The following is a 19,298-nucleotide window of genomic DNA, read 5'->3' as shown; positions in this document are numbered from 1 at the left end:
CCCCCGAACAGCCCCCCAAAACACCCTCCCTGAAACAGCCCCCAAATTCTCCCACAAACAGCCCTTGCGAGGCACAGTCCCCCAAAAAACCCTTGAACCAAAACAGCTCCCTCCAGAACAGCCCCAAAACACCCTTCGCAAAACATCCCCCCCCCCCAAGAACAGCCCCAAAGCACTCTCCCAAAACAAATTCCCTGGAGACAGCCCCAAATGAGCCTCCCAAGCCGTGGTACTGTCAGTTTTTATTAAGTGCTGCTCCCGCCCCGTGCAGGGGATCGGCAGCACAGAAGGTGAGGGGGCTCGTAAGGCACCGCAAACACCACCGGCACAGACCCGGCTGCCGCATCCCGGCGGAGGGACTCGGTCCCACGCCGGCACCAGAGAGATCAGGGTCACCCGGGAAGTCATTGGCTCCTCCGCTCTGGGCATCATTCCGGATGATCCGGTGCCAATCGGCACAAGGTGCTGTCGGTGTGTGGCGGGATCCGGGCGCAGTCCCAGTGCCAGACAGGTCCAAGGTCGCATCAGCAGGACTCTGCCATCACCACACTTCATTCCCTGCCCCACCGGAGACAGGAATCCGGGAGCTGGGACTAGAAACATTTGGTTTTCCTCTTGGGAAATCCTACAGTGACACCCGTGATTGTTTTATTGCCGTGTTCTTAATAGAAAATTAATGATTATTATTTTTTGGTTAGAAAACAGGTTATCCACTGCAGATCCAGACAGGAATTGAAGTCACAGGAGAGCTCGGAGCTGCCCCGGCTGCCTCAGTGATGAAGACACAGGTAACACCCATCACACCTTATTTAATCCATGCCAGTCTCGTGCCAGCTTTAGGCTTTGTAGCTCAGCTCGGCATTCATCTTCGTGTACATCTCATAAATTGCATCCAGGATTGGGGTGACCCTCGTGAGAAACTGATGGATTTTTTCTATGCTTTCCTCCTCCTTTACTTCTCTACCCTTCTCCAAGGCCTTCAGCAGATCGGATTTGTAGGGAAGAGCGTAGACTGAACCCTATAAAACAGGGAGAAGGTGTTAGACTCCCACACACCCAACGGAGACCATGGGTTGGGTTGTACTGCGGGGTCTCTGGATGCTCATCAGCACATGGGAACGACCTCAGGGATGGCATTTGGATGACTGGAGAGGGGGGAGCGCTCACCGTGAAGAGCTTCTGCAGCATCCAGCCATGGTATTTCTTCAGTGCGATCTCATAAGCCTTCATGGCGTTCACTCGGATGAGGTTGGGATGCTCCTCATCCCGCTCGCCATCGGAGATGCTCTGCAGCAACACCAGTATGAATTTCAGGCCCCTGGGGGAAGAGCAGAGATGTTGGGGTGAGGAAAGGGGGTGCTGCTTCCCAGCTTCCAGCCCTGCGTGTCCAAGCATCCCAAAAATCCCACAGTCTCAGCAGTGCATTCCTCTTGTAGGGCTGGTGCCTGTCTCTGTGGGTGCCTCCAGGGAAGAGAGAGAAGGGCAGGATTGAGCCCCCCAGGAAGGACAGGGACAGGATGGCCCCTGGTGAAGCACATGGGGACCTGTGTAGGATGGAGCCCTGTGGGGTAGCACATGGGTACTGGAGCAGGATGGAGCCCCTGGGGGAGACATGGGGAGCAGGGCAGGATGGAGCCCCCAGGTGAGGCTGGGCCCAAGGGCTGAGCTGGACAGGGCCAGGTGCAGTCCCATGGGGTCCCCTGGCACTGCAGGGTCCTGGCCTGTCCAGACAATCTGAGGGCTCATACTCTGAGGTTGAGTTTCCACGTGCGTTCCCAGGGGAGCTTTGAGGAGGCAGTTCCCAACAGCTCTGTTCTCCAAAATGGCCAGACCCAGCCCAAGGGAGCAGCCCAGCCTACACAGCCTCCAGCCAGTGTTCACCAGCTCCCCACGTGCTGGGACAGCTCCCAATGCCGTGAGTCACCTTTTCAACCACATCAGCGCCAGCGTCGCGCCTATCTTGGGCCAGGCTGAGCCGTGCAGCTCCTTCTCCACCTCCAGGATGTTCTGCAGCGTTTTGAACTTGGCAGGGTTGGAGTCATAAACAGCCCGGATTTTCTGAGGGCAGAGAAGGGGGTTGGCTCCCGGGAGCTGCCGGGCAGGGCGGCACCGGAGCAGGGAAACACGATGGCTGCTCACAGGGCTCTGGGCAGGAGCCCCGGGAGTAAACACGACACCGAATGAGCCACTGCTGAGCCCAGAAGGCTCCGTGGGAAGAAGAGCCCTTTGAAACACCTCTAGGTCCTGTCTCTCCAATCCCACAGCATCCCTGCCCAGGGGTTCTCCCTAAGCCCTCCTGAGCGCCTTCCTACCTTGATATTTCCAGTCAGGTCTGCTTTGACCGGCGAGTAGACGATGGGAGTCCCCAGGCAATCTGTAAAAATGTGGAAGGAGGACGCTTACACACTGGTGACACAGGAGACACACCAAGTCCCCTTAACCAACAGGTTTTACCTTAAGAACAGCCTGGGTGCTGAGACACAAGCCAGCGGGACTGGGACAGGATCTTTGGGTTGCTGGCCCTTTGGACAGGCCTGCCACCCACTGCGGCCAAAGCAGCGACCTCCAACCCCCCCCCGGCTCCGGGATACAGCCCTGGCAGAACGTCCTGGAACAGCCTGACAGGCTCCGGACACTGCCCGTCCCCAGCCCGGCAGCCCCATGTCCTGCCCTTCCGGGGCTGCCATGGAGCCGCCACACAATAGCCGACATTGTGGAGGGCAGCGGACACGCCGGGCCACGAGGGTGGCCACGCCGACACCCACTCAGGTCCGGACACGGGTGGGATCCATGGCTGGCATGGGAGAGCCCCTGCCCCGGGTGGTGCCTCGGGATGGGGTGTTCCAGGACGCTCCCCAACGGCGCTGCTCGGCGGGTTTGACGGGACTGTGATGCAACCTCGGCCCAGGCACAGCAGCCAAGTCCGGGGTGAGCCCCTCGGGGGGGCTGTGAACCAGGCAGGGGGGGCACGACCCAGGATCGTGGAGGGGGCACCGCGGAGCAGCTGAGCTCGCAGCAGGCCTATCCCAGCCCGTACCTCCCACCCCCGGCCAGCCCGGTCTCACCGAAGAACGGCGGCAGGTGCGCCACGGCCTCCAGGAAGGGCAAGGTCTCGATCTGCTTGTCAGCCGGCAGCGGCTTGAACTCATGTTCCAGCAGAAGCGCCATGATCCGCCCTCTAAGCTTCCCCCTCACCACTCCCCGGCTGAGGGGGTTCTGAAGCTAACGGGGGCCGACACGGCAGCGCGCCCACACCACGCTCCGCCCCCCTCCGCTGCGGCCAATGGCCGTGCATCGCCCATACGAGCGGTGCCCGGCCATTGGCTGCAACGGAGGGGGGCGGGACCTGCGGCGCGGCGAGGAGGCCACGCCCCTAGAGCCCTCTCAGAGTCCCCTCAGCCGCGGGGAGAGGGGGAACACACGACCCCGCTCTGCCCTGCCTGCGCTCCGTGTGCCAGGCGGGCCGCCCTGAATTATTTACGGGAGATGAATATTTCATAGGGAGCAGATGGAAAACAAACCTCGACGCGCGGGGGTGGTTAAACACCTCAGTGGAGGGGGTTGGGTGGGAAAATGACACCGAGCGGGGGACACGGAGAGGTGAAGGAGGGAGGCGTGGGAGCGCAGGGAGGCGCAGCCCGTCCGCAGCGCCGGGAGGCGATTTGCTGGCGACAGAGCCCCAAACGCGGTGTTTTTACCGGTTATTCTGGAAAAACAGGTCGTGGGACGATAGCGATCAGCAGTTCGAAGGGAGAGTGCGGATACAAGGCGGGTGCGGGGAGCTGCGGGTCACCGGCGGTGGCACCTGCGGGGGCTGCCGGCTGCTACCGCCGCTGTCCCCGATGCCACACAACCCCCGTGGTGCCTGGAACCCACCCCGGGATGCCCGGAGCTCATCCCGTGGTGCATTGACCCCCTCTCGGGATGCCCGGAGTCCACTCCACGGTGCCCAGCCCGTCCCAGGGTGCCCAGAGCCCCACCCGGGGTGCCCGGAGCCCGTCCCGCGGTGCCCATCCTGTCCCGGGTCACCCAGCCCGGTTTGGCGACGCGCTGGTGCCAAGGCGGGCAGAGACAGAAACCTTTAACCCCTGGAATATTTACAGAGCCATAAACTCCGCGGGTCCGGGCGCTCTGACCCGGCACAGTGGCACCTCCCCGGGCTCGGCTCAGGGGCCGCTTCTGCGCGTCCTGCGAGCGCTTGGGGCACGGCGGCACCGCCGGGTCGGGTCATAGAGAGAACCCCCTCATGTCCCCGTTCTTCCACCCTCGCCTCCCTCCGTCCCCGCCTCTCTCCATCCCCAGTCCCTCCCTCCGTCCCCGCCTCTCTCCATCCCCAGTCCCTCCCTCCGTCCCCGCCTCCCTCCCGTTCCGCGGAGCCCGTCTCGCCGCGTCCCTCGGCGCTGCCCGTAGCGCCGGGCGCGTTGCCGAGGCAGCGGGCGGCGATGTGGCTGCTGAGGGGCCTCAGCCCGGAGCGCCGGGCGGAGCGGCGGGAGCTGGAGGAGCGGAACCGGCAGCAGTGGGAGCGCACCAGCCGCTCCTTCGCCCGCGCCGCCGTGTGCTGCTCCCGGCAGGCGCGCTGGAGCGAGCCCCGCGTTCGCCCTCGCAGGTACGGCCGGGGGGCCGGGCAGGGTCCCGGGGGGACTCCGGTGTCCCCCTGACACCCCGGTGTGCGGCAGCGCGGTGGCGGAGCGGCGGGAGCGGCTGGAGGAGCGGCGGGAGCGGCTGCGGCGGCTGCTGCGCGAGGAGCGGGAGGCGCTGTCGGCGGAGCTGCGGGAGCGGCGGCGGGGCGGGATGCGGAGCGAGGGGATGCGGAGCGAGGAGCCGCGGGACAGCCGCGAGGAGCGCGGGACGAAGGTGAGGGCGCGGCCCGACCGGGCTCGTCCCGCATCCCGGGGCTTGTCCCGCATCCCTCCCCGTGAAGGGCCGCTCGCGTGTTTTAGCTGTGCTAGCGGGACCTGCTGGGGGTCCCCAGGAGTTCCTCGCTGTTCGGCGCTTGGTGCTCTGAACCCTGGGTGGTTTGGGATGCCGAGCCCTCCCCTATCCTGACCTGACCCAGCTCTCTGTTCCCAGGTTGCTGAGCAGCTGCTGCAAGAGCACTGGAAGGAAAACAGCACAGAGCTCCAGGAGGTGATGTTACTTTCTATTTAGTCCGTGCTGTCTTGTACTTATTAAACCAGTTTTTAACTTGAAAGTCACTCACATATTGTTGTCACTCAGCAACTGCCCCAAGCTCTGATCAGTAAAAGGCAAAGTGAAATGGTTTAACTGTGTAAGAAGCCCTTTCAAAGCCAGTATTTTTAAAAAAGTCTGTTCACTCAGAGCAGATTTTCAGCCTCCACAATGTAAGTATCTCAGGTGCTTTTTACAGCAGTCCCTGCCATGCTGTGGTACTTCCTTATTCTTTATTCCACCCACCTGCTGCTCCAGCCCTGGTATCACTGTCACACTGGTATTTCCCATGTGAGACTGACCCTCAGCTTGGGACGTGGTGGGCACTGTGGACACCCAGACGAGCCCACCTCTGCAGAGGCACATCCTGCTGGGACTTCAGGGCTGTGGCTGGGCCAGATGGTGCTCCAGAGAGTCTGGAAGATCCCGGGGGACAGGAGAACCTCTGGCACTGATGGCCATGCCATGTCTGTTGTGTCTCCAGGCGGAGTCGCAGCTGCACAAGAAGCATGTGATAGAGGCCTGGGGTGATCAGCTAACAAATAAAAACAAGGTATGGAGGGGCAGCCCTGGTGTTTCTGTCACTGGGAGGACTCTGGTGGAGTGTGACACTTGTGCCTTTAGCCCTGGCTGGCAGACATCTCGTCTTCCCATATGGACTTGGCTCAGAGGTGGGAGGAACAGGAGTTGCTGTTTGTTTGTTTTCTTTCGGTCTTGAATCAAATAACAACCAAGGGCACGGAGCTCATTCCCACAGCAATAGGGAATTCTACAGGAGGGGCACTATTACCAAACCATCCAGCTTGCAGGAGGCTGATTTTGGATCTGAGCCAGAGGGTGTTTGTTTGCATTAGCCTAACCTGAAATGCTGTGTTTTCTTTTGGCTGGGAAAGGAAGAGGTGACTGAACTCGAAGAGAAGAAACGTTATGAAAACAAGTACGAAATGGCACGAAGGGAACAGCTGGAAAGGGTGAGACAAGAGGAAGAGAAGCATCAGCTGGAAAAGAAGAATCAAGCAGAGATGTTGCTGCAGCAGATAGAAGAACTGAAATTGCAGGAGGCAGAGGTAATCTTAAGTTTCTCCTCATTTGAGGAGAAACGTCACTTGGAAATACTGCTTCACTTGGAAATACAGCAAGCTGACCTCTTCCCTCTGGGTTTGCACTGGATGAAATGTGGGATGAAGATAGCTGTGACAGTTTCTGTTGGTAGTGCAGACCTCTGCCTTGAATGCTGCCATATGGCTGAACCCTTGTAGCTTGTTTGCTCCTCTTGAAGGGTTCAGGGAAGTCCCTGGAAGCCTTCAAGGCCAAGTTGGACAGGGCTTGGAGCAACCTGGCATAGTGGGAGGTGTCCCTGCCCATGACAGGGTTGGAACTGGATGATATTTAAGGTCCCTTCCAACCCAAACCAGTCTGGGATTCTGTGAAGTGCAAGTGCTGTTTTGTGCTGCATCAGATGAGAAAAGGATTTGTAGGAACTTCTAAGTGTGGCAGGTCCAGATCAAAGGCTTTGCCAGCAGGAGCTCCTCAGTGTTTCTGTGCTCTGAGCCATGAATTAAGTGAATGTGGAGTACGACTGCAGGGGGATTTTCCATGCCTGCAGAGGAGCAGCATGGGGTACAAACTCTGGTCAAACAGGCTTTCTGGGATGTTGCAGCTCTCTGATGTACTCTGTCTTGGTGGTTGTTTTTTCCTTTTTAGACAAAAAAGCTGAAAAAAGAAAAAGAGAATTTATTAAAGCAGCAGTGGGAGCTGGAGAACTTGGAAGAAGAGAGGAAACAAATGGAAGAGCACCGAAGGCAGAAAGAGCTTGGGTATGACACCAAGTGGAGCTTGTTTTGGATAGAATCTGTTCCTGAGCCCACAGCAGTACTTGAGGCTTGAGGAGATATTCCAGCTAGCAGTGGTAGGATGTACATATTTGGATTTTGATGGACTCACCCACAACAGCCAAGGAGCAGATGCACTGGTGCCATTTCTTCTTTTTGTTTGTTGCAGCAGGTTCCTCTGCTGCCTCTAAGTCATGTTGTTACAGATGTACCTCCTTGAGTGCTGGTGTACAGTAACAAGGGGCTTATAGAGTCAGTTCGAATGTTCGATTTTTTTTTTTAATTTTGCCATTTTTTTCCTCCTTCAGTCGCTTTTTGAGGCATCAGTGTGGTGCCCAGTTAAAGAGACGAGCGCAGCAGATACAGGAGGAGCTGGTAAGAGATTGATTCATACTTTACTGTGTGGTGAAAAGCCTTGCTCTGTGTGTTTTGTTTGTGTCTGCCTCTGATGCCTCCAGCATAATTAGTCAGGAGGCCCCTTCCAGCTTGTGCACAGGGCTGGGGCACAAAGCTCATGGGGAAGCAGCAGACAGAGCATCTTGCTGAGCACACCCTCGCCACTGTCACCAGGAGAGGAGCCCCGCACACAGGCTGGAAGCCTATTGGACAGTTGTTAATCTTGTGGTTTATCTCCAGGAGACAGACAGGCAAATCTTATCAGCCCTCCTCGAGAGAGAAAATGAGAATCATCTCCGGCAGTTGGGGTGTCGGGAGCAGGGGGTGGCAGACGTGGCCTGGATGAAGCGTGTCATCGAGGAACAGCTCCAGTTGGAAAAGGAGAGGGAGGCAGAGCTAGAGACTCTTTTTACGTGAGTCTGCCCACCTTGGAACATCCTCTGAACACTGTGTGTGCTGAATGTTCCTGGTCAGAGGGTCTCAGAGGCACAGGCTGGTGGACACGCCACCTGGCTGGGAACAAACACGAAGAGAAACCCAAATGCTCCTCTAAAGCACGAGGTAGCTCCTCTGTGCCTATGGAGCACACAGGGATTTTAACCTCAGAGATAACTCCTCCTCTCTCCTTTAGGGAAGAAGCTAAAAAAGTGTGGGAGATGATGAAAGAAGAATGGGAAAGGGAGAAGGTGGCCAGAGATCGCCTGATGAATGAGGTGATGACCCTTCTTGATGAGGTTTCTCCCTTGTCATGAAGAAACTGTTGTTCCAGTTGTAACCCTACACCCTCCAGAGGGTCACAGCCTTCTGTACCCAGGGCAGAATTTTTCTCCTTGTCTGATGTGTTTTCTGGGAACTGCTTAACCACCTTCTCCCTCCATCCTCTGCCTTCACACAGGTCTTTGCAGGCAGACAGCGCCAGATCCAAGAGAAAATCAAGTTAAACAGACGTGCACAGGAAGAGACCCTGAAGTATCGAGAGCAGCTGATCAGAGAACTTGAAGAGGCAAAGGAACTCAGTCGGAGGGAGAAGGAGCAGGAGGAGGAACTGAAGACAGCCCACAGGCAGGAGCTGGAGGCACAGGTAGGCCGAGGTTCCCACAGACACATAGGAATGGTGAAGGTGCCAGATCTCATCCCCAATTTCTCCGTGCCCAGGGGACAGAGCGCCGCTGGCAAGAGGAGGAAGAGCAGTGGAGGGAGGAGGAAAAAGAGGAGAGATGGGCCCGGCAGCGCCACAAGGAGCTTGTGCAGCAGGAGGGCGAGCGCAGGGTACGGTCACCCAGGGGTCACCCTGACAACACAGGGGTCCCCCTGGCACAGGGGTCACCCCAACACACAGGCCACCCTGACACACCAGCCCATCACGGAGGGTGATGGCATTAGGCAACACAATTCTCATTGTGTCTGATCCCCACCTTAGTTGTCACACGGTGCTAGAGCAGATCACTGGGCTGTCCCATCCTCTAACAGAGCTCTGTAGTTTTCTCTTAGGAATTGCTTTTCTTTTTTGCTGATACTGATGCTTTAGTCCCTAATTTTTAAAGAATGTTTGAGGCAGATGCACTGCTAGTGTCTCAGATGTTATTCAGTGTCGACAATAATTTATGGGCTGCATTAAGGCAGTTGGGACAGTGTATCTCCACTGCTCGATGTCTCTGGTGTCTGTCCTGCTTTGCCTGGCTCTAAAAACAAAGCTGAATTTGAGTAACCCTACCTAACCCCCCCACCCAGCAGATTGCCTCCTTTGCATGTTGAATAGTGTGTGTGTGGATTGATTTTAAAGCCCATAAACCAGTTCTGGTCTTTGTTCTGACCCTGTTAGGTCTACAGTTACCCAAAGGCACCATGGACCTGAGGAATGAGCACTAAACGCAGCTCCAGACTACAGAAAGAGAACTTTGAAGACTCAAGGAACTCCTGAAACAATGGTGGCTCTGGGACAGGCTACAGTAGATTTGTGAAAATATTTAGCTGTGGCCCAGCTGAACAAGAGCAAATTTCTACTGCCTTCAAGAATGTGGGGGTGTGAGCACCCTCAGAGAACTGTGCTGATATGTTTTAGTAAGAGCTGGACTGTGGCAACACAGCAAATAATGGGGCCCTCTGGATCTCAGCCATGAAAGAATACAAGGAATGGGAGCTGCAAACCAGGATGTGCTCTGTCAGGCTCCCACCTCTGAGAATCAGGATGTGCCTGAGTGCCCAGCTGGCTTTTGGGAGATAATTCATTGTGCACTTTGCACATCAGTCAGATAATGTGTGCTGTGGCACCAGTTCTTGATTTGTCCAATTCCTCTCCAGAAGGTGCTGAAGACTTCATTAAATGTTGTTTTTCACTTCTGTAATAAGGAATGAATAAAACCTGAACAAGGATTTGTTTCTTTTCATGAGCAAACTACTGAAGCAATAGGAGGGGAGACTGAGTTGATTATTGCACTTGATTTCTTGCTGTTATCATTGGCAACTGCACCTTGAAATCACAGTCACAGCACAAGGAGCTGATACAGGGCTGTGACAAAGATGGGAGTCACCCCAGCACTTTACTCAACTAGAGAAACCTTTTCCAAGATCTTTCCAGAAGCAGCAGTCAAATAAGCCCAAATTATTTCACACACCGAAAGGGTTTTAGCATTTTATAGTAATACTGTAAACAAAAGATTAGGTCAAAATATTGTACAGACAGAATGACACTGATAAATACAAGGATTTAAAAAAGGCAAAAAAGCTTTTCCTTTCCTCTGCAGCATTTTGTAAAGGAAGAGCAAGTTTGTTTACAGGGGAACAAGAGGAGATCTAGTAATAAAAGAAAACAAAACCACCTTTGTTGTTTCAGGTGCTATAAGCTTTGTGACTGCAGTGCTGTGTGATGGGAGGGTTAATGAACTTGCTGCTCGTGGGTTCCCCCGCTGGGTTTGAACCCCTCTGATTTCAGCATAGCTGGAGCAAGGGCTGGCAGTTACCAAAGTGTCCCTTGGGTTTGGATCAAAGGCAGGTTTAAATAAGAGATAAATAACACCATAACTCAGTGCCACCCTGCTTTGGAAAGCAGGTAAGATATGTTAAAGAACAGCACACAGAAGTGTCCTGAGACACTGAAAAAGACCAGCTGCTGCCTTTCAGTGATTCCAATTTAAGTTCCTAGAAGATTCTCACTATTTAATTGCCAGGAGCATGATTTTGAAGGAGGTTTCAAAAAGGTCTTTTGCAGTTCTAATCTCAGCCTGCCTGTGTTCCCATCAGGCTACAGATGCTTCTGGGAGTCAGAAGGGCAGAAAGGAAATAAAACCCCACAGTGAAGAACATTAATTTACTGAGTTGTCATCTCCTCTCTCCATTCCTTCCTCCCTCAGACTCTGGAAGCCAGTTACAGCATCAGGAATCCAGCAGTGTTATGGCACTTGTGTTTGGATATCCATGCAAACACACCATAATTTAAAAAGGAACCAACCCCTGCTGCAGCTCCTGGGCAGTAACAACAAAATTCCAAATGGGACACAGGCAGAGCAAAAATTAGTGATTTCCTCTCCCACCTGAAATTCAGATTCCCAAAATGTCTCATTTTTAAAATTATGGACTGACACAATTTTGTGAACTGTTAGGAATGAAGAAACCTGGAGCACACGTGGCCTCTGGGGACCCACCCACCCTTGGGCCAGGCAGCCTGGCAGGGGTTACTCAGTAACTTGTCAAATTTTGAAGGATTTGCATAAAAACTTCGGAGATATAAGAAATGTTTTCACATTTGGATATGTTGAGGTACAGAGGTTATATACCATGGCAGACACAGCTGCTTTTGCACTGGCACTCTTCTAACTTCCTTTTTCTGTTAATTAGCACAGAAACCTTTAGTAAAATTGGATGTGGAGTTACTGAGCAAGGCTGCTGCAAACAAGACGGTGCCTTGAAGATGACAGGAAAATTCTGTAGGAAACTTAAGAAAGAATTACTAACTCAGAAACAAAGGATAATATTTTAACCACTAATGCCCTAAAAGTAACATCAAACATATATATTAATGGCATAGTGACAACTAAAAGAAATAACTATTAAGTTTCAAATTCCTTCCAAAACAGATAAAGTGACAAAGACCTTGTAGAGTTACACGTAACAAGCTTGGATGCCCACAACTACTATTGGTTTAGCAGACTAAAAACATATTGCACAACAGTTGATATGGGAAGAGAGAATATTCGGCTTGTACCCCGTTACCAGGATGACAAACCTCCTTCCTGCTGGTTGGCAGTGAGGGTCCCGGAGCCTTCGGAGCCTCATCCAGAGGGATCCTGGCAGGTGAGGCTCCAGGATGGACGGAGCGAGGCAGACACTGCCCTCCCATCCGTGCAGGTGGTTCCAGAGGAGTCCCACAAGCAGGATCTGAAAGCAGAACGTGGCCCCAAGGAAACATCTACAAGAGCTCGAGACAGCACTGGGACGTGGTATTGGCTCGACAGCTATTTGCAACATGCTATTATCCATAACTACACTGGCAACACAGGCACAAAATAAGGCAGTGGGTTAAATTAATCATAAGATTGTTAGAAAACATGCAAAAATAATACTGAGTTTAAAAAAAAAAAAAGTTTCTTGCCCCTTTAAGTTTTTCCTCGTAAAAATTCGAATAGTCCCACACCTAGGTGTCGAAATCCAACCTTTAAAAAACAAGCCTAAAAAGCCCCGAGTGACTCAGTTGTTGTTCTCTTTGGTTGTGATGGTGACGAGCTGCTTGGCAGCCTTGGCGATGTCGTAGGCGCACTGGATGACCTGCTGTGTGACCAGCTGGATGTCCGTGCTGGGGCTGCTCTCCACGGGAAGGGCCTTCCTGCACTCCGACTGCAGCCGGTAGGCACTGGAGGTCAGCAGGCGCAAGGACGTCCTCACCAGCTCCGACTTGGGCTTCTGGGAAGGGAAAGCAGAAGCTGAACTAGGCAGAACAACAAACCCTTTTCAGCAGCTGGGAGTGCTCACAAGGGCTCTTTGATGGGGGACATCTGCTGCCAGGCCCTGTCCTTCTGCACGGGCCTCTCCGCGCGGCAGGAGACGCAATTTCTCCTCTCTCATCTCAGGGAGATGTCAAGCCCCTGCCAGGCAGTGCACAGGGAATGCTGCTTCACTCTCCCGTAGGAAGTTACTCATACACATTTTCTGGTGCCTGTTTCCTGCTCCCAGCCCATGTCCTGGCTGGCAGGAGGGGATGGCGTGTCCAGGACGATCAGTGCAGACGGGCACAACAGCCTTAGATCTTTGCTGGCAGTTTTAGAAAGGTAGGTAAGTTTAGGTAGTAAGGTAAGTTTAGAAAGGTAAGTAAGTTCACAAGAACTCAGTCATGGAGATGTCTCTCCCTAAATTTGCTGTGAACAAACAGATCACTCTGGTGGATGGGTAACAGATCTAAACATGCCTGCAAGTAAGAAATCCAGGCACCAGCACTCAGATGGAAAAGAGGGTGATGAGTCTAGTGAAATTCCCATATAACCACACAATGCCTCAAGCCAGATCCAAGTAGCCTCCAGTTTTGGAGGAACTACGTGCAATTCTTAAGAATTTTAAGTTCAAGAGTACAATTAGAGGCCTGGATTCATACTTTAGCCCTTCCCAGTTGCCATGTTAATAAATGCAGAGGTGCAACGTGTAAAACACCTCATAATTTCTCCCTTCCTCTGGCTTTTGGTTTTTATTATGAAGGGAAATCTACACATGGGGAATGAGGCCAAAACCATTTTGATGCTGGCAGGTACTTACTTTTGGGAACAGAGCTGCCATTTCTGTTACTGCCACATGTATTCTCTCGGAGCACGGTATATAGCTGCAAAAAGATGCACTGGGTTATTCATTATGCAGAGACTCTCCTTCCTCTTCCAGTTCACTAGTCAGTGGCTATTACTCTAAAAACAACTATGTAACTTCAGAAAAAGCAAGAACTTAACCAACAGTGCAAAATTACTTCTGAATATTACAGAATCACAGACTGGTTTGGGTTGGAAAGGACCTGAAAGCCCATCCAGTCCCACCCCCCTGCCATGGGCAGGGACACCTTCCACTAGACCAGATTGCTCCCATCCAACCTGACCTTGGACACTTCCAGGGATGGGGCAGCCACAGCTTCTGTGGGCAACTTGTGCCAGGGCCTCACCACCCTCACAGGGAAGAATTTCCTCTGTATATCTCACCTAAATTTCCCCTCTGTCAGTCTGAACCCATTCCCCCTTGTCCTGTCACTGCAGTTCCTGATGAACAGTCCCTCTCCAGCTCTCCTGGAGCCCCTTCAGACACTGGAAGGTGCTCTGAGGTCTCCACACAATCCTCCCTTCTCCAGGTTGAACAGCCCCAACTCTCCCAGCCTGTCTCCATAGGGAAGGTGCTCCAGTCCTCTTACCCACCTCATGGCCTCCTCTGGACTTGCTGCAACAGTTCATTAACTGCACATTAATTCATACTCACATTTCTTAAACCCACCCCCCTGCCCAACAGTTTAGATACTGGAATTCATCTCCAGAGTGTACAGAGAGTGGCTCAGCTCACTGTTTGGTGGATTACTGCTGTGTGCAGGACACTATGCCCAACCAAACCAGTTCATGTCAGTCAGGCACAAAGTAAAGTGAGATTCTGCAGCTTGCAAATATTTAAACAAAATCTGGTGATGCAGAGGTGCTTTGGGGGAAAAAAAGGCAAATTTTTTTGCAGTCTTGACAAAAAAGCAGATAGAAAAAATAAAAATCACTTTGTATGTGGGACCTGAGTAAGTTTATTTCCACCCCTGTGTCAGTTCATGACCAGGTGAAGCCAGGAATGCAGCACCATGCAGGTATTTTCCCTTTCTCATTTTCCAAATGGAAAGGCCAGACCCCTACTGAGATGGGCTGTGCCCAACTTCCCATATAGAATTCCAACCTGACTTTTTGGGTGAAGTTTAACTAAAGGTAAAACATCACATGATGGCAATTTCAGAACACCAAGATGCCTTCTTAGATTAATTAATACACAGTAAACAAACAACACACAATTCTCACACAGCAGTTTGCACACACATGCATCCCCAAACTACCAACTGTTTTCACCACATATAAGTTTAAGGCTAAATATTTTGTAATTCTGGTGACTTAGCTCATAAAGCAAAGACAGATTCCATTAGTCCTCACAGATTTTCCTTCTGATTTATACACCAAATGAAATTTGGCCTGTTCAAAACAGATCTTAAAACTATTTACCATAAACTGCTGTGAAACTTATGGTAAATAGTGAAGTGTTAGTGTGCTCTGTCACAAGTCTAATTTCAAAAGACTCGTTTTTATGCTTCAAAGACTCAGTTTTAGCATAAGATAGTTCACATGATTCAGTCTTAAACATGAGAATCTCAAAAATCACTACGTAAGAGCATTCAAGAAAACTATTCAGCATTTGTAGGTTATGGTAGGTCAGTGCCCTTTCAAGCAAAAAGAGCCCCAAAACCCACTCCCCAGTTGTTATTTATTCAGTCATCTTGCAACACCAAAGGTGCAAAAATCAGTCACTTGCAAATGCACTGAGAGAGAAGCAACACACTGGGGTCATTTCGGCAATGCAGGAAAATTGCTGTAAAAGGAGTATTTCCATGTGTCTGAAATCACATGAGTTCTTCCAAACTAAAAGTGGAGAGAGGTCTTTCAAGTTCACCATCATTCCCATTCTGCTGCTGAGTTAATGATTAATCTGCTCCCTGACCAGCCACATCGACCAGCACCCCACCTCATAAAAGGGAAATTTGCTGATTAAACCTTTTGCTAACAAGGCAGAGAAAGCCCTCAGAGTACCCTGAATGAAAGACCCAGGTTAATGATGTGTTTTATTGTATGTTCTCTAGGTCAGCTGCAGTGTCCTGGAGAAATGGCTTTAGTTTATCACCTAAACACTCACTGTGAGCTCATGAAATACTCTGACACGTGTGTTGGGTTTACACACATTGCAGTGAGACATCAGGAAGATATTCAAGTAGTCACAGCTTGGAAAAAGAATCCATCATTACCAGTAACTTGTGTTCATCTCCTCCTCTAATCCTGACATTTGTCAGCTGGGGTTTGAACCTGAGAAGTTCTTCTAAAGAGCGTCTCACTTAAACTTCACTTTTATTTGAGGCACTTATAAACAGTATTTTGGTTGGGTTGGAAGATCCTATATAAACACATTTTTTCACTGATTTGAGATACAAATGATCTCATCTGACCCCCAGCTGCACAAACACTCAGCTATCAGGTGTGAATGTTCTGCAGTGGGGATGTGAAACTCCTGCTTCTTTTGCAATGGTGCACAGAAGCAGCAGCCACCTGTTGTGCTGTTAGTTCATGAAATCACAGAATTGTCTGGGTTGGAAGGGAACATAAAACCTCAAAGATTTATTCCTAAAGGAAGAAATTGTTCCCTGTGACAGTGGTGAGGGGCTGGCACAGGTTGCCCAGAGAAGCTGTGGCTGCCCCATTCCTGGGAGTGTCCAAGGCCAGGGCTTGGAGAAACCTGGGATAGTGGAAGGTGTCCTTGCCCATGGCAGGGGCTGGAATGTGATGGTCTCTAGGTCCCTCCCAACCCCAAGCATTCTGTGATTCTATAGTTCTATGATCATCCAGTTCCAGCCAAGTTGTTGTAATTTAATTTACCTCAAAGGACAACAAACAGAACAGAGACAGGAGAATGCAGAGCCAGCTCCAATTCAGGCTGTGATTCTGTTCCCCACCAAATCAACACTGGGAGCTGCCACTGGAGGTGCTGTCCCAGGTCTGCAGGTCCCTGATCACCCAGAGCATTTCATGCATCGCCCTCCATGACCCCTGTGCAGATGGAGTGGGAGAGAAAGAGGCAGCAGAGAGAAAGAGAAAGGACACTGTGCCTGGGAGGCAGGGACAGAGGCCAGAGTACCAAGAGGCAGGGCTGGGCTGCTGCATGGTCAGAGGCTGCAGGGGAGCTCTCTCAGCCCAGGGGAGCCGTGTGCCGGAGCAGCCGAGGCTGTGTCTGAGCTGGAGTGTGCCCGCACGCTCCAAGGGTCTGCTCAGAGCATGGGAAAAGGGGTGGGAGAGAGCGAGGAAAGAAAGGAAGAACGTGTTTCATTAATAGATGATATTCTTGCATCAGTTTTTTACTCTCCAATTATCTACACAGCACATGATTTTTCCCTACAGTGTTCCCACCACCAGCTTGGAGGATGTATTATTACATCCCCAGTAACTCATTTTGGTAAGGAAGCATTCCCCTGTGTTAAGGACGCCAGGGAATAGTAAAATAAAGATCAGCAGCTTCATAGTTCAGTGTTTTGCAAGATGACACTCATCTAAGTACAGGCAAACATGGTACAAGAAAACAAAAATGAATGTAACAGGTTGCTTAAACATCTGATCAGTTTAACAGTGAAAGCCAGGTGTGTTCTACTGTTTCTTTCAATGATTTTTTAAAAATTCAAATACTGTAAACTGTGATATGCACATAAACTAAACTCATTTAAAGCTTCTCTTACTGTTGCTTCTCTGTGAGAAACAAGTAATAAGGGATCGCAGTGGAAAAGGTTCTGGCCAAGGGCACTGAGCTCAGCACAAGCACGTTAGAACTCACCATTCAGCGTCAGGGGGAGAGGCCACCCCGGCCCTTCTAAAAATAGAAAAGTACAAGGAGGAAAAAACACAGAACCAAAGTGGCCCCATTGTTGTGCACTTCTCTGAGCGAGGCAGGAAGTGAGGGCTCAATCCAAACCACTGCTGCTCCTCACAGAGGGCACAGGGGCTGGAGCAGAGCAGGACCCGCCCGCCTGCAGGGTCTGACTTCCTGGAGACCAAAGTGTTCCAGCCCTAAAATCCATTAACACCTGGGAATATGTAATTCTTATTTACAGCCTTCTAGAAGAGCTATGTGGGAGCACCACCTGATGATCAGCAAGGGCAGTATCACTTTTACTCACTCACAGCTATGCTGGATATTAATTGTTCAGGTGGATCAGAAGTTCCCTGAGGGAGCTGAAGCTGCTGCAAGCTGACGTGCTGAGTCAGTGCCCCACTTACTCAGCTGTGCCTAAAGCCAACAGTTCAAAATACTTTTTGTTGGTACGTTATCTGTACTAACACCTCAGAAGAAAGGCAATTTCTCCCTCCTTTGTAATTTTCTCCTAAAACAAGCCCTGGTGTAACTATCAAATTTGTGTGAGGTGTCCTTACCTACGGACACGGAAGTGTGAAGATCCCAGAGAAACTTGCAGCAAGTTCTTTGTAACACATTTGATTTTTATCTAAACCAACACTTATTTTGCAGCAGAACTGCACAAGTTAAGGGCAGTGGCCAGGGCAGAGCAGGACAACCAGAACTGCAGCCAGAACCACTCACAAAGGGGCTGGTCACTCGTTCCCACTCACCCTGTGGTGCAGGGACTAGGACACCAGGAAACACCAGACCTACACATTTTATAGATGTGAAATGGAGGGGCTGTACTTTTCACCTTCCCGTGTACTACAGGTGAAAACACCAGAAGAATTTTCCTTGTTTCTCACCAACTGCAGAGCTCTTCCAGCACTCACCCCTTACCTGTCATGCTTGTTCTCCTGTGCCGCTCGCAGCAGCTCCTGAATGTTCTTGGTGATCTGCTCAGTCTTCCGAATCACATCTTCTGTACTGGGCAAACTGGAGCTGGGGGCTGGGTCTGTGTCCTCAGGGATGGATCCCTCCCCCTGCCAGACAATGCTCCTCTGCCGGCCCTTCCTGCCCGACCTGCAGGGGAACGAGGCGGGGTCAGCCTGGGGACACGCCTGGCTGGGGGCACACATGGAGCTGGGTGTCAGCCCAGTGTCACAGCACCTACCCTGGCTCCTCCAGCTCCACAGGGGTGGTGGGGTTGTCGTAGTCACTCTCGGACACGCTGCTCTGCTTCTCCAGCTTCGAGGCCTGCAAGGAACACAGATTGATTTCAGCCTGTGCAGGGAAGAGCAGCCCTGGGCTGTGCCCAGTGCTGTTCCCATGTATGTGGGCTTGCTCTCAGCACAACAGCTCCTGCACCAGCTGCTGTCCCCAGAGCCTGCTGTGCCCTCTCACCCCATGCCAGGCTCCTGCTGCAGCTTGTACCTGAGGCCCTGGGCACTGCCAGCACAGCACAGCCCCACCAGCCTGAGCACCAGGCACCCAGAGAGGCAGGACAGACAGACAGACACAGCTCCTTCCCCTGCCACTGAAATTGCCCTGAGGGCACACAGGGAGAATCCCATCAGGAGGAGAGGCCAAATGGAGAGGGCAGGACCATGAAACAGGAGCCTGAACAGTGAGCATGAGCCCACTGGAGAGGGGCAGAACCCCAGGGAGAAAGAGGCCAGACCAAGAGCAGGAGGCCCACGGCAGAGCAGAGGCCAGAGCCCACGTGGGAGGCTGAACACAGAGTGGAAATCAAACCCGGCGTGGGAGGGTGAAACAAGAACTGAAGCCCCACACAGGGCATGAGGCTGAACCAAGTGAAGGAGGCCATGACAGAAGAGAGGCCAAATCAAACACCGGGGTCTGACACCAGAGCAGAGGCTGTCCCTGGGAAGCCCACTGCAAAATGGAAGACCAAAATGAGGGTTAAGATGTGGCAATGGGAAAGTCAAAATAAAGACAGGAGACAGATGATGGCTGGAGGACAAACTGTGGGTGGAAAATCAAAGGGCACAGAATGCAGGAGACTTGGAGCCCATTACAGTTTGGAGGCTGACGCAAGAACAGACAAGGCCCATTGCAGACTAAAGCCCAAAACGGTGTGGGGAGCCAAAATGTGAGGAGTTGAGGCCACTGAAGGCTTGATACTGATACAAGGCTGGGAGGCCAAATAAGTGAGAGATGTGGCCCAGAGCAGAGCACAGGATGCAACAAGGGTGGGAGGCCCAACCACCAGGAACAGATGGCCATGGAAGAACGGTGTCAAAAGGGGAG

The 19,298-nt window shown here is 52.0% G+C and overlaps 3 protein-coding genes across 10 annotated transcripts in view; 1 reads left to right on the top strand and 2 right to left on the bottom strand.

Moving 5' to 3' along the window:
- Positions 1-230: 230 nt before the first annotated feature.
- GLTP (glycolipid transfer protein) lies at positions 231-3,282 on the bottom strand. The gene is made up of 5 exons (XM_064674896.1): positions 3,066-3,282; positions 2,313-2,374; positions 1,925-2,058; positions 1,168-1,318; positions 231-1,019 (listed from the first exon to the last, which is right to left on the bottom strand). Exons 1-5 carry the CDS (start codon positions 3,166-3,168, stop codon positions 837-839), a joined length of 633 nt encoding a protein of 210 aa, XP_064530966.1. The 5' UTR covers positions 3,169-3,282; the 3' UTR covers positions 231-836.
- Positions 3,283-4,145: 863 nt separating this feature from the next.
- Positions 4,146-12,028, top strand: TCHP (trichoplein keratin filament binding). 3 transcript variants are annotated; one of them, XM_064674893.1, is made up of 12 exons: positions 4,394-4,606; positions 4,677-4,854; positions 5,071-5,127; positions 5,654-5,722; positions 6,063-6,236; positions 6,874-6,986; positions 7,310-7,376; positions 7,638-7,810; positions 8,029-8,110; positions 8,293-8,478; positions 8,553-8,666; positions 9,220-12,028. In XM_064674893.1, the coding sequence occupies exons 1-12, from the start codon at positions 4,443-4,445 to the stop codon at positions 9,250-9,252; spliced, it is 1,410 nt and encodes a 469-aa protein (XP_064530963.1). In that variant the 5' UTR covers positions 4,394-4,442; the 3' UTR covers positions 9,253-12,028. The 3 variants fall into 3 exon arrangements, with proteins under 3 accessions (XP_064530961.1, XP_064530963.1, XP_064530964.1); XM_064674891.1 differs by lacking the exon at positions 4,677-4,854 and having other exon boundaries at positions 4,146-4,606; XM_064674894.1 differs by lacking the exon at positions 5,071-5,127.
- The window catches only part of GIT2 (GIT ArfGAP 2), a 27,175-nt gene continuing 17,892 nt past the window's right edge, over positions 10,016-19,298 (bottom strand). For 5 of the 6 annotated variants that reach the window (XM_064674882.1, XM_064674884.1, XM_064674885.1 and 2 more), the window contains 4 exons: positions 18,202-18,284; positions 17,928-18,110; positions 13,137-13,200; positions 10,016-12,293 (listed from right to left, as the gene is read on the bottom strand). In XM_064674882.1, coding sequence (XP_064530952.1) covers positions 12,081-12,293; positions 13,137-13,200; positions 17,928-18,110; positions 18,202-18,284 — 543 coding nt within the window. In that variant the 3' untranslated portion in view covers positions 10,016-12,080. Of the gene's footprint in view, positions 12,294-13,136; positions 13,201-16,280; positions 16,407-17,927; positions 18,111-18,201; positions 18,285-19,298 lie in introns of all 6 variants that reach the window. The other variant, XM_064674887.1, reaches the window with a different exon arrangement.

Source organism: Pseudopipra pipra, chromosome 18, assembly GCF_036250125.1.
Source record: "Pseudopipra pipra isolate bDixPip1 chromosome 18, bDixPip1.hap1, whole genome shotgun sequence".
Lineage (NCBI taxonomy): Eukaryota > Metazoa > Chordata > Aves > Passeriformes > Pipridae > Pseudopipra > Pseudopipra pipra.
Note: the sequence above shows the minus strand (reverse complement) of the source record. Positions and strands in the feature narration are given on the sequence as shown.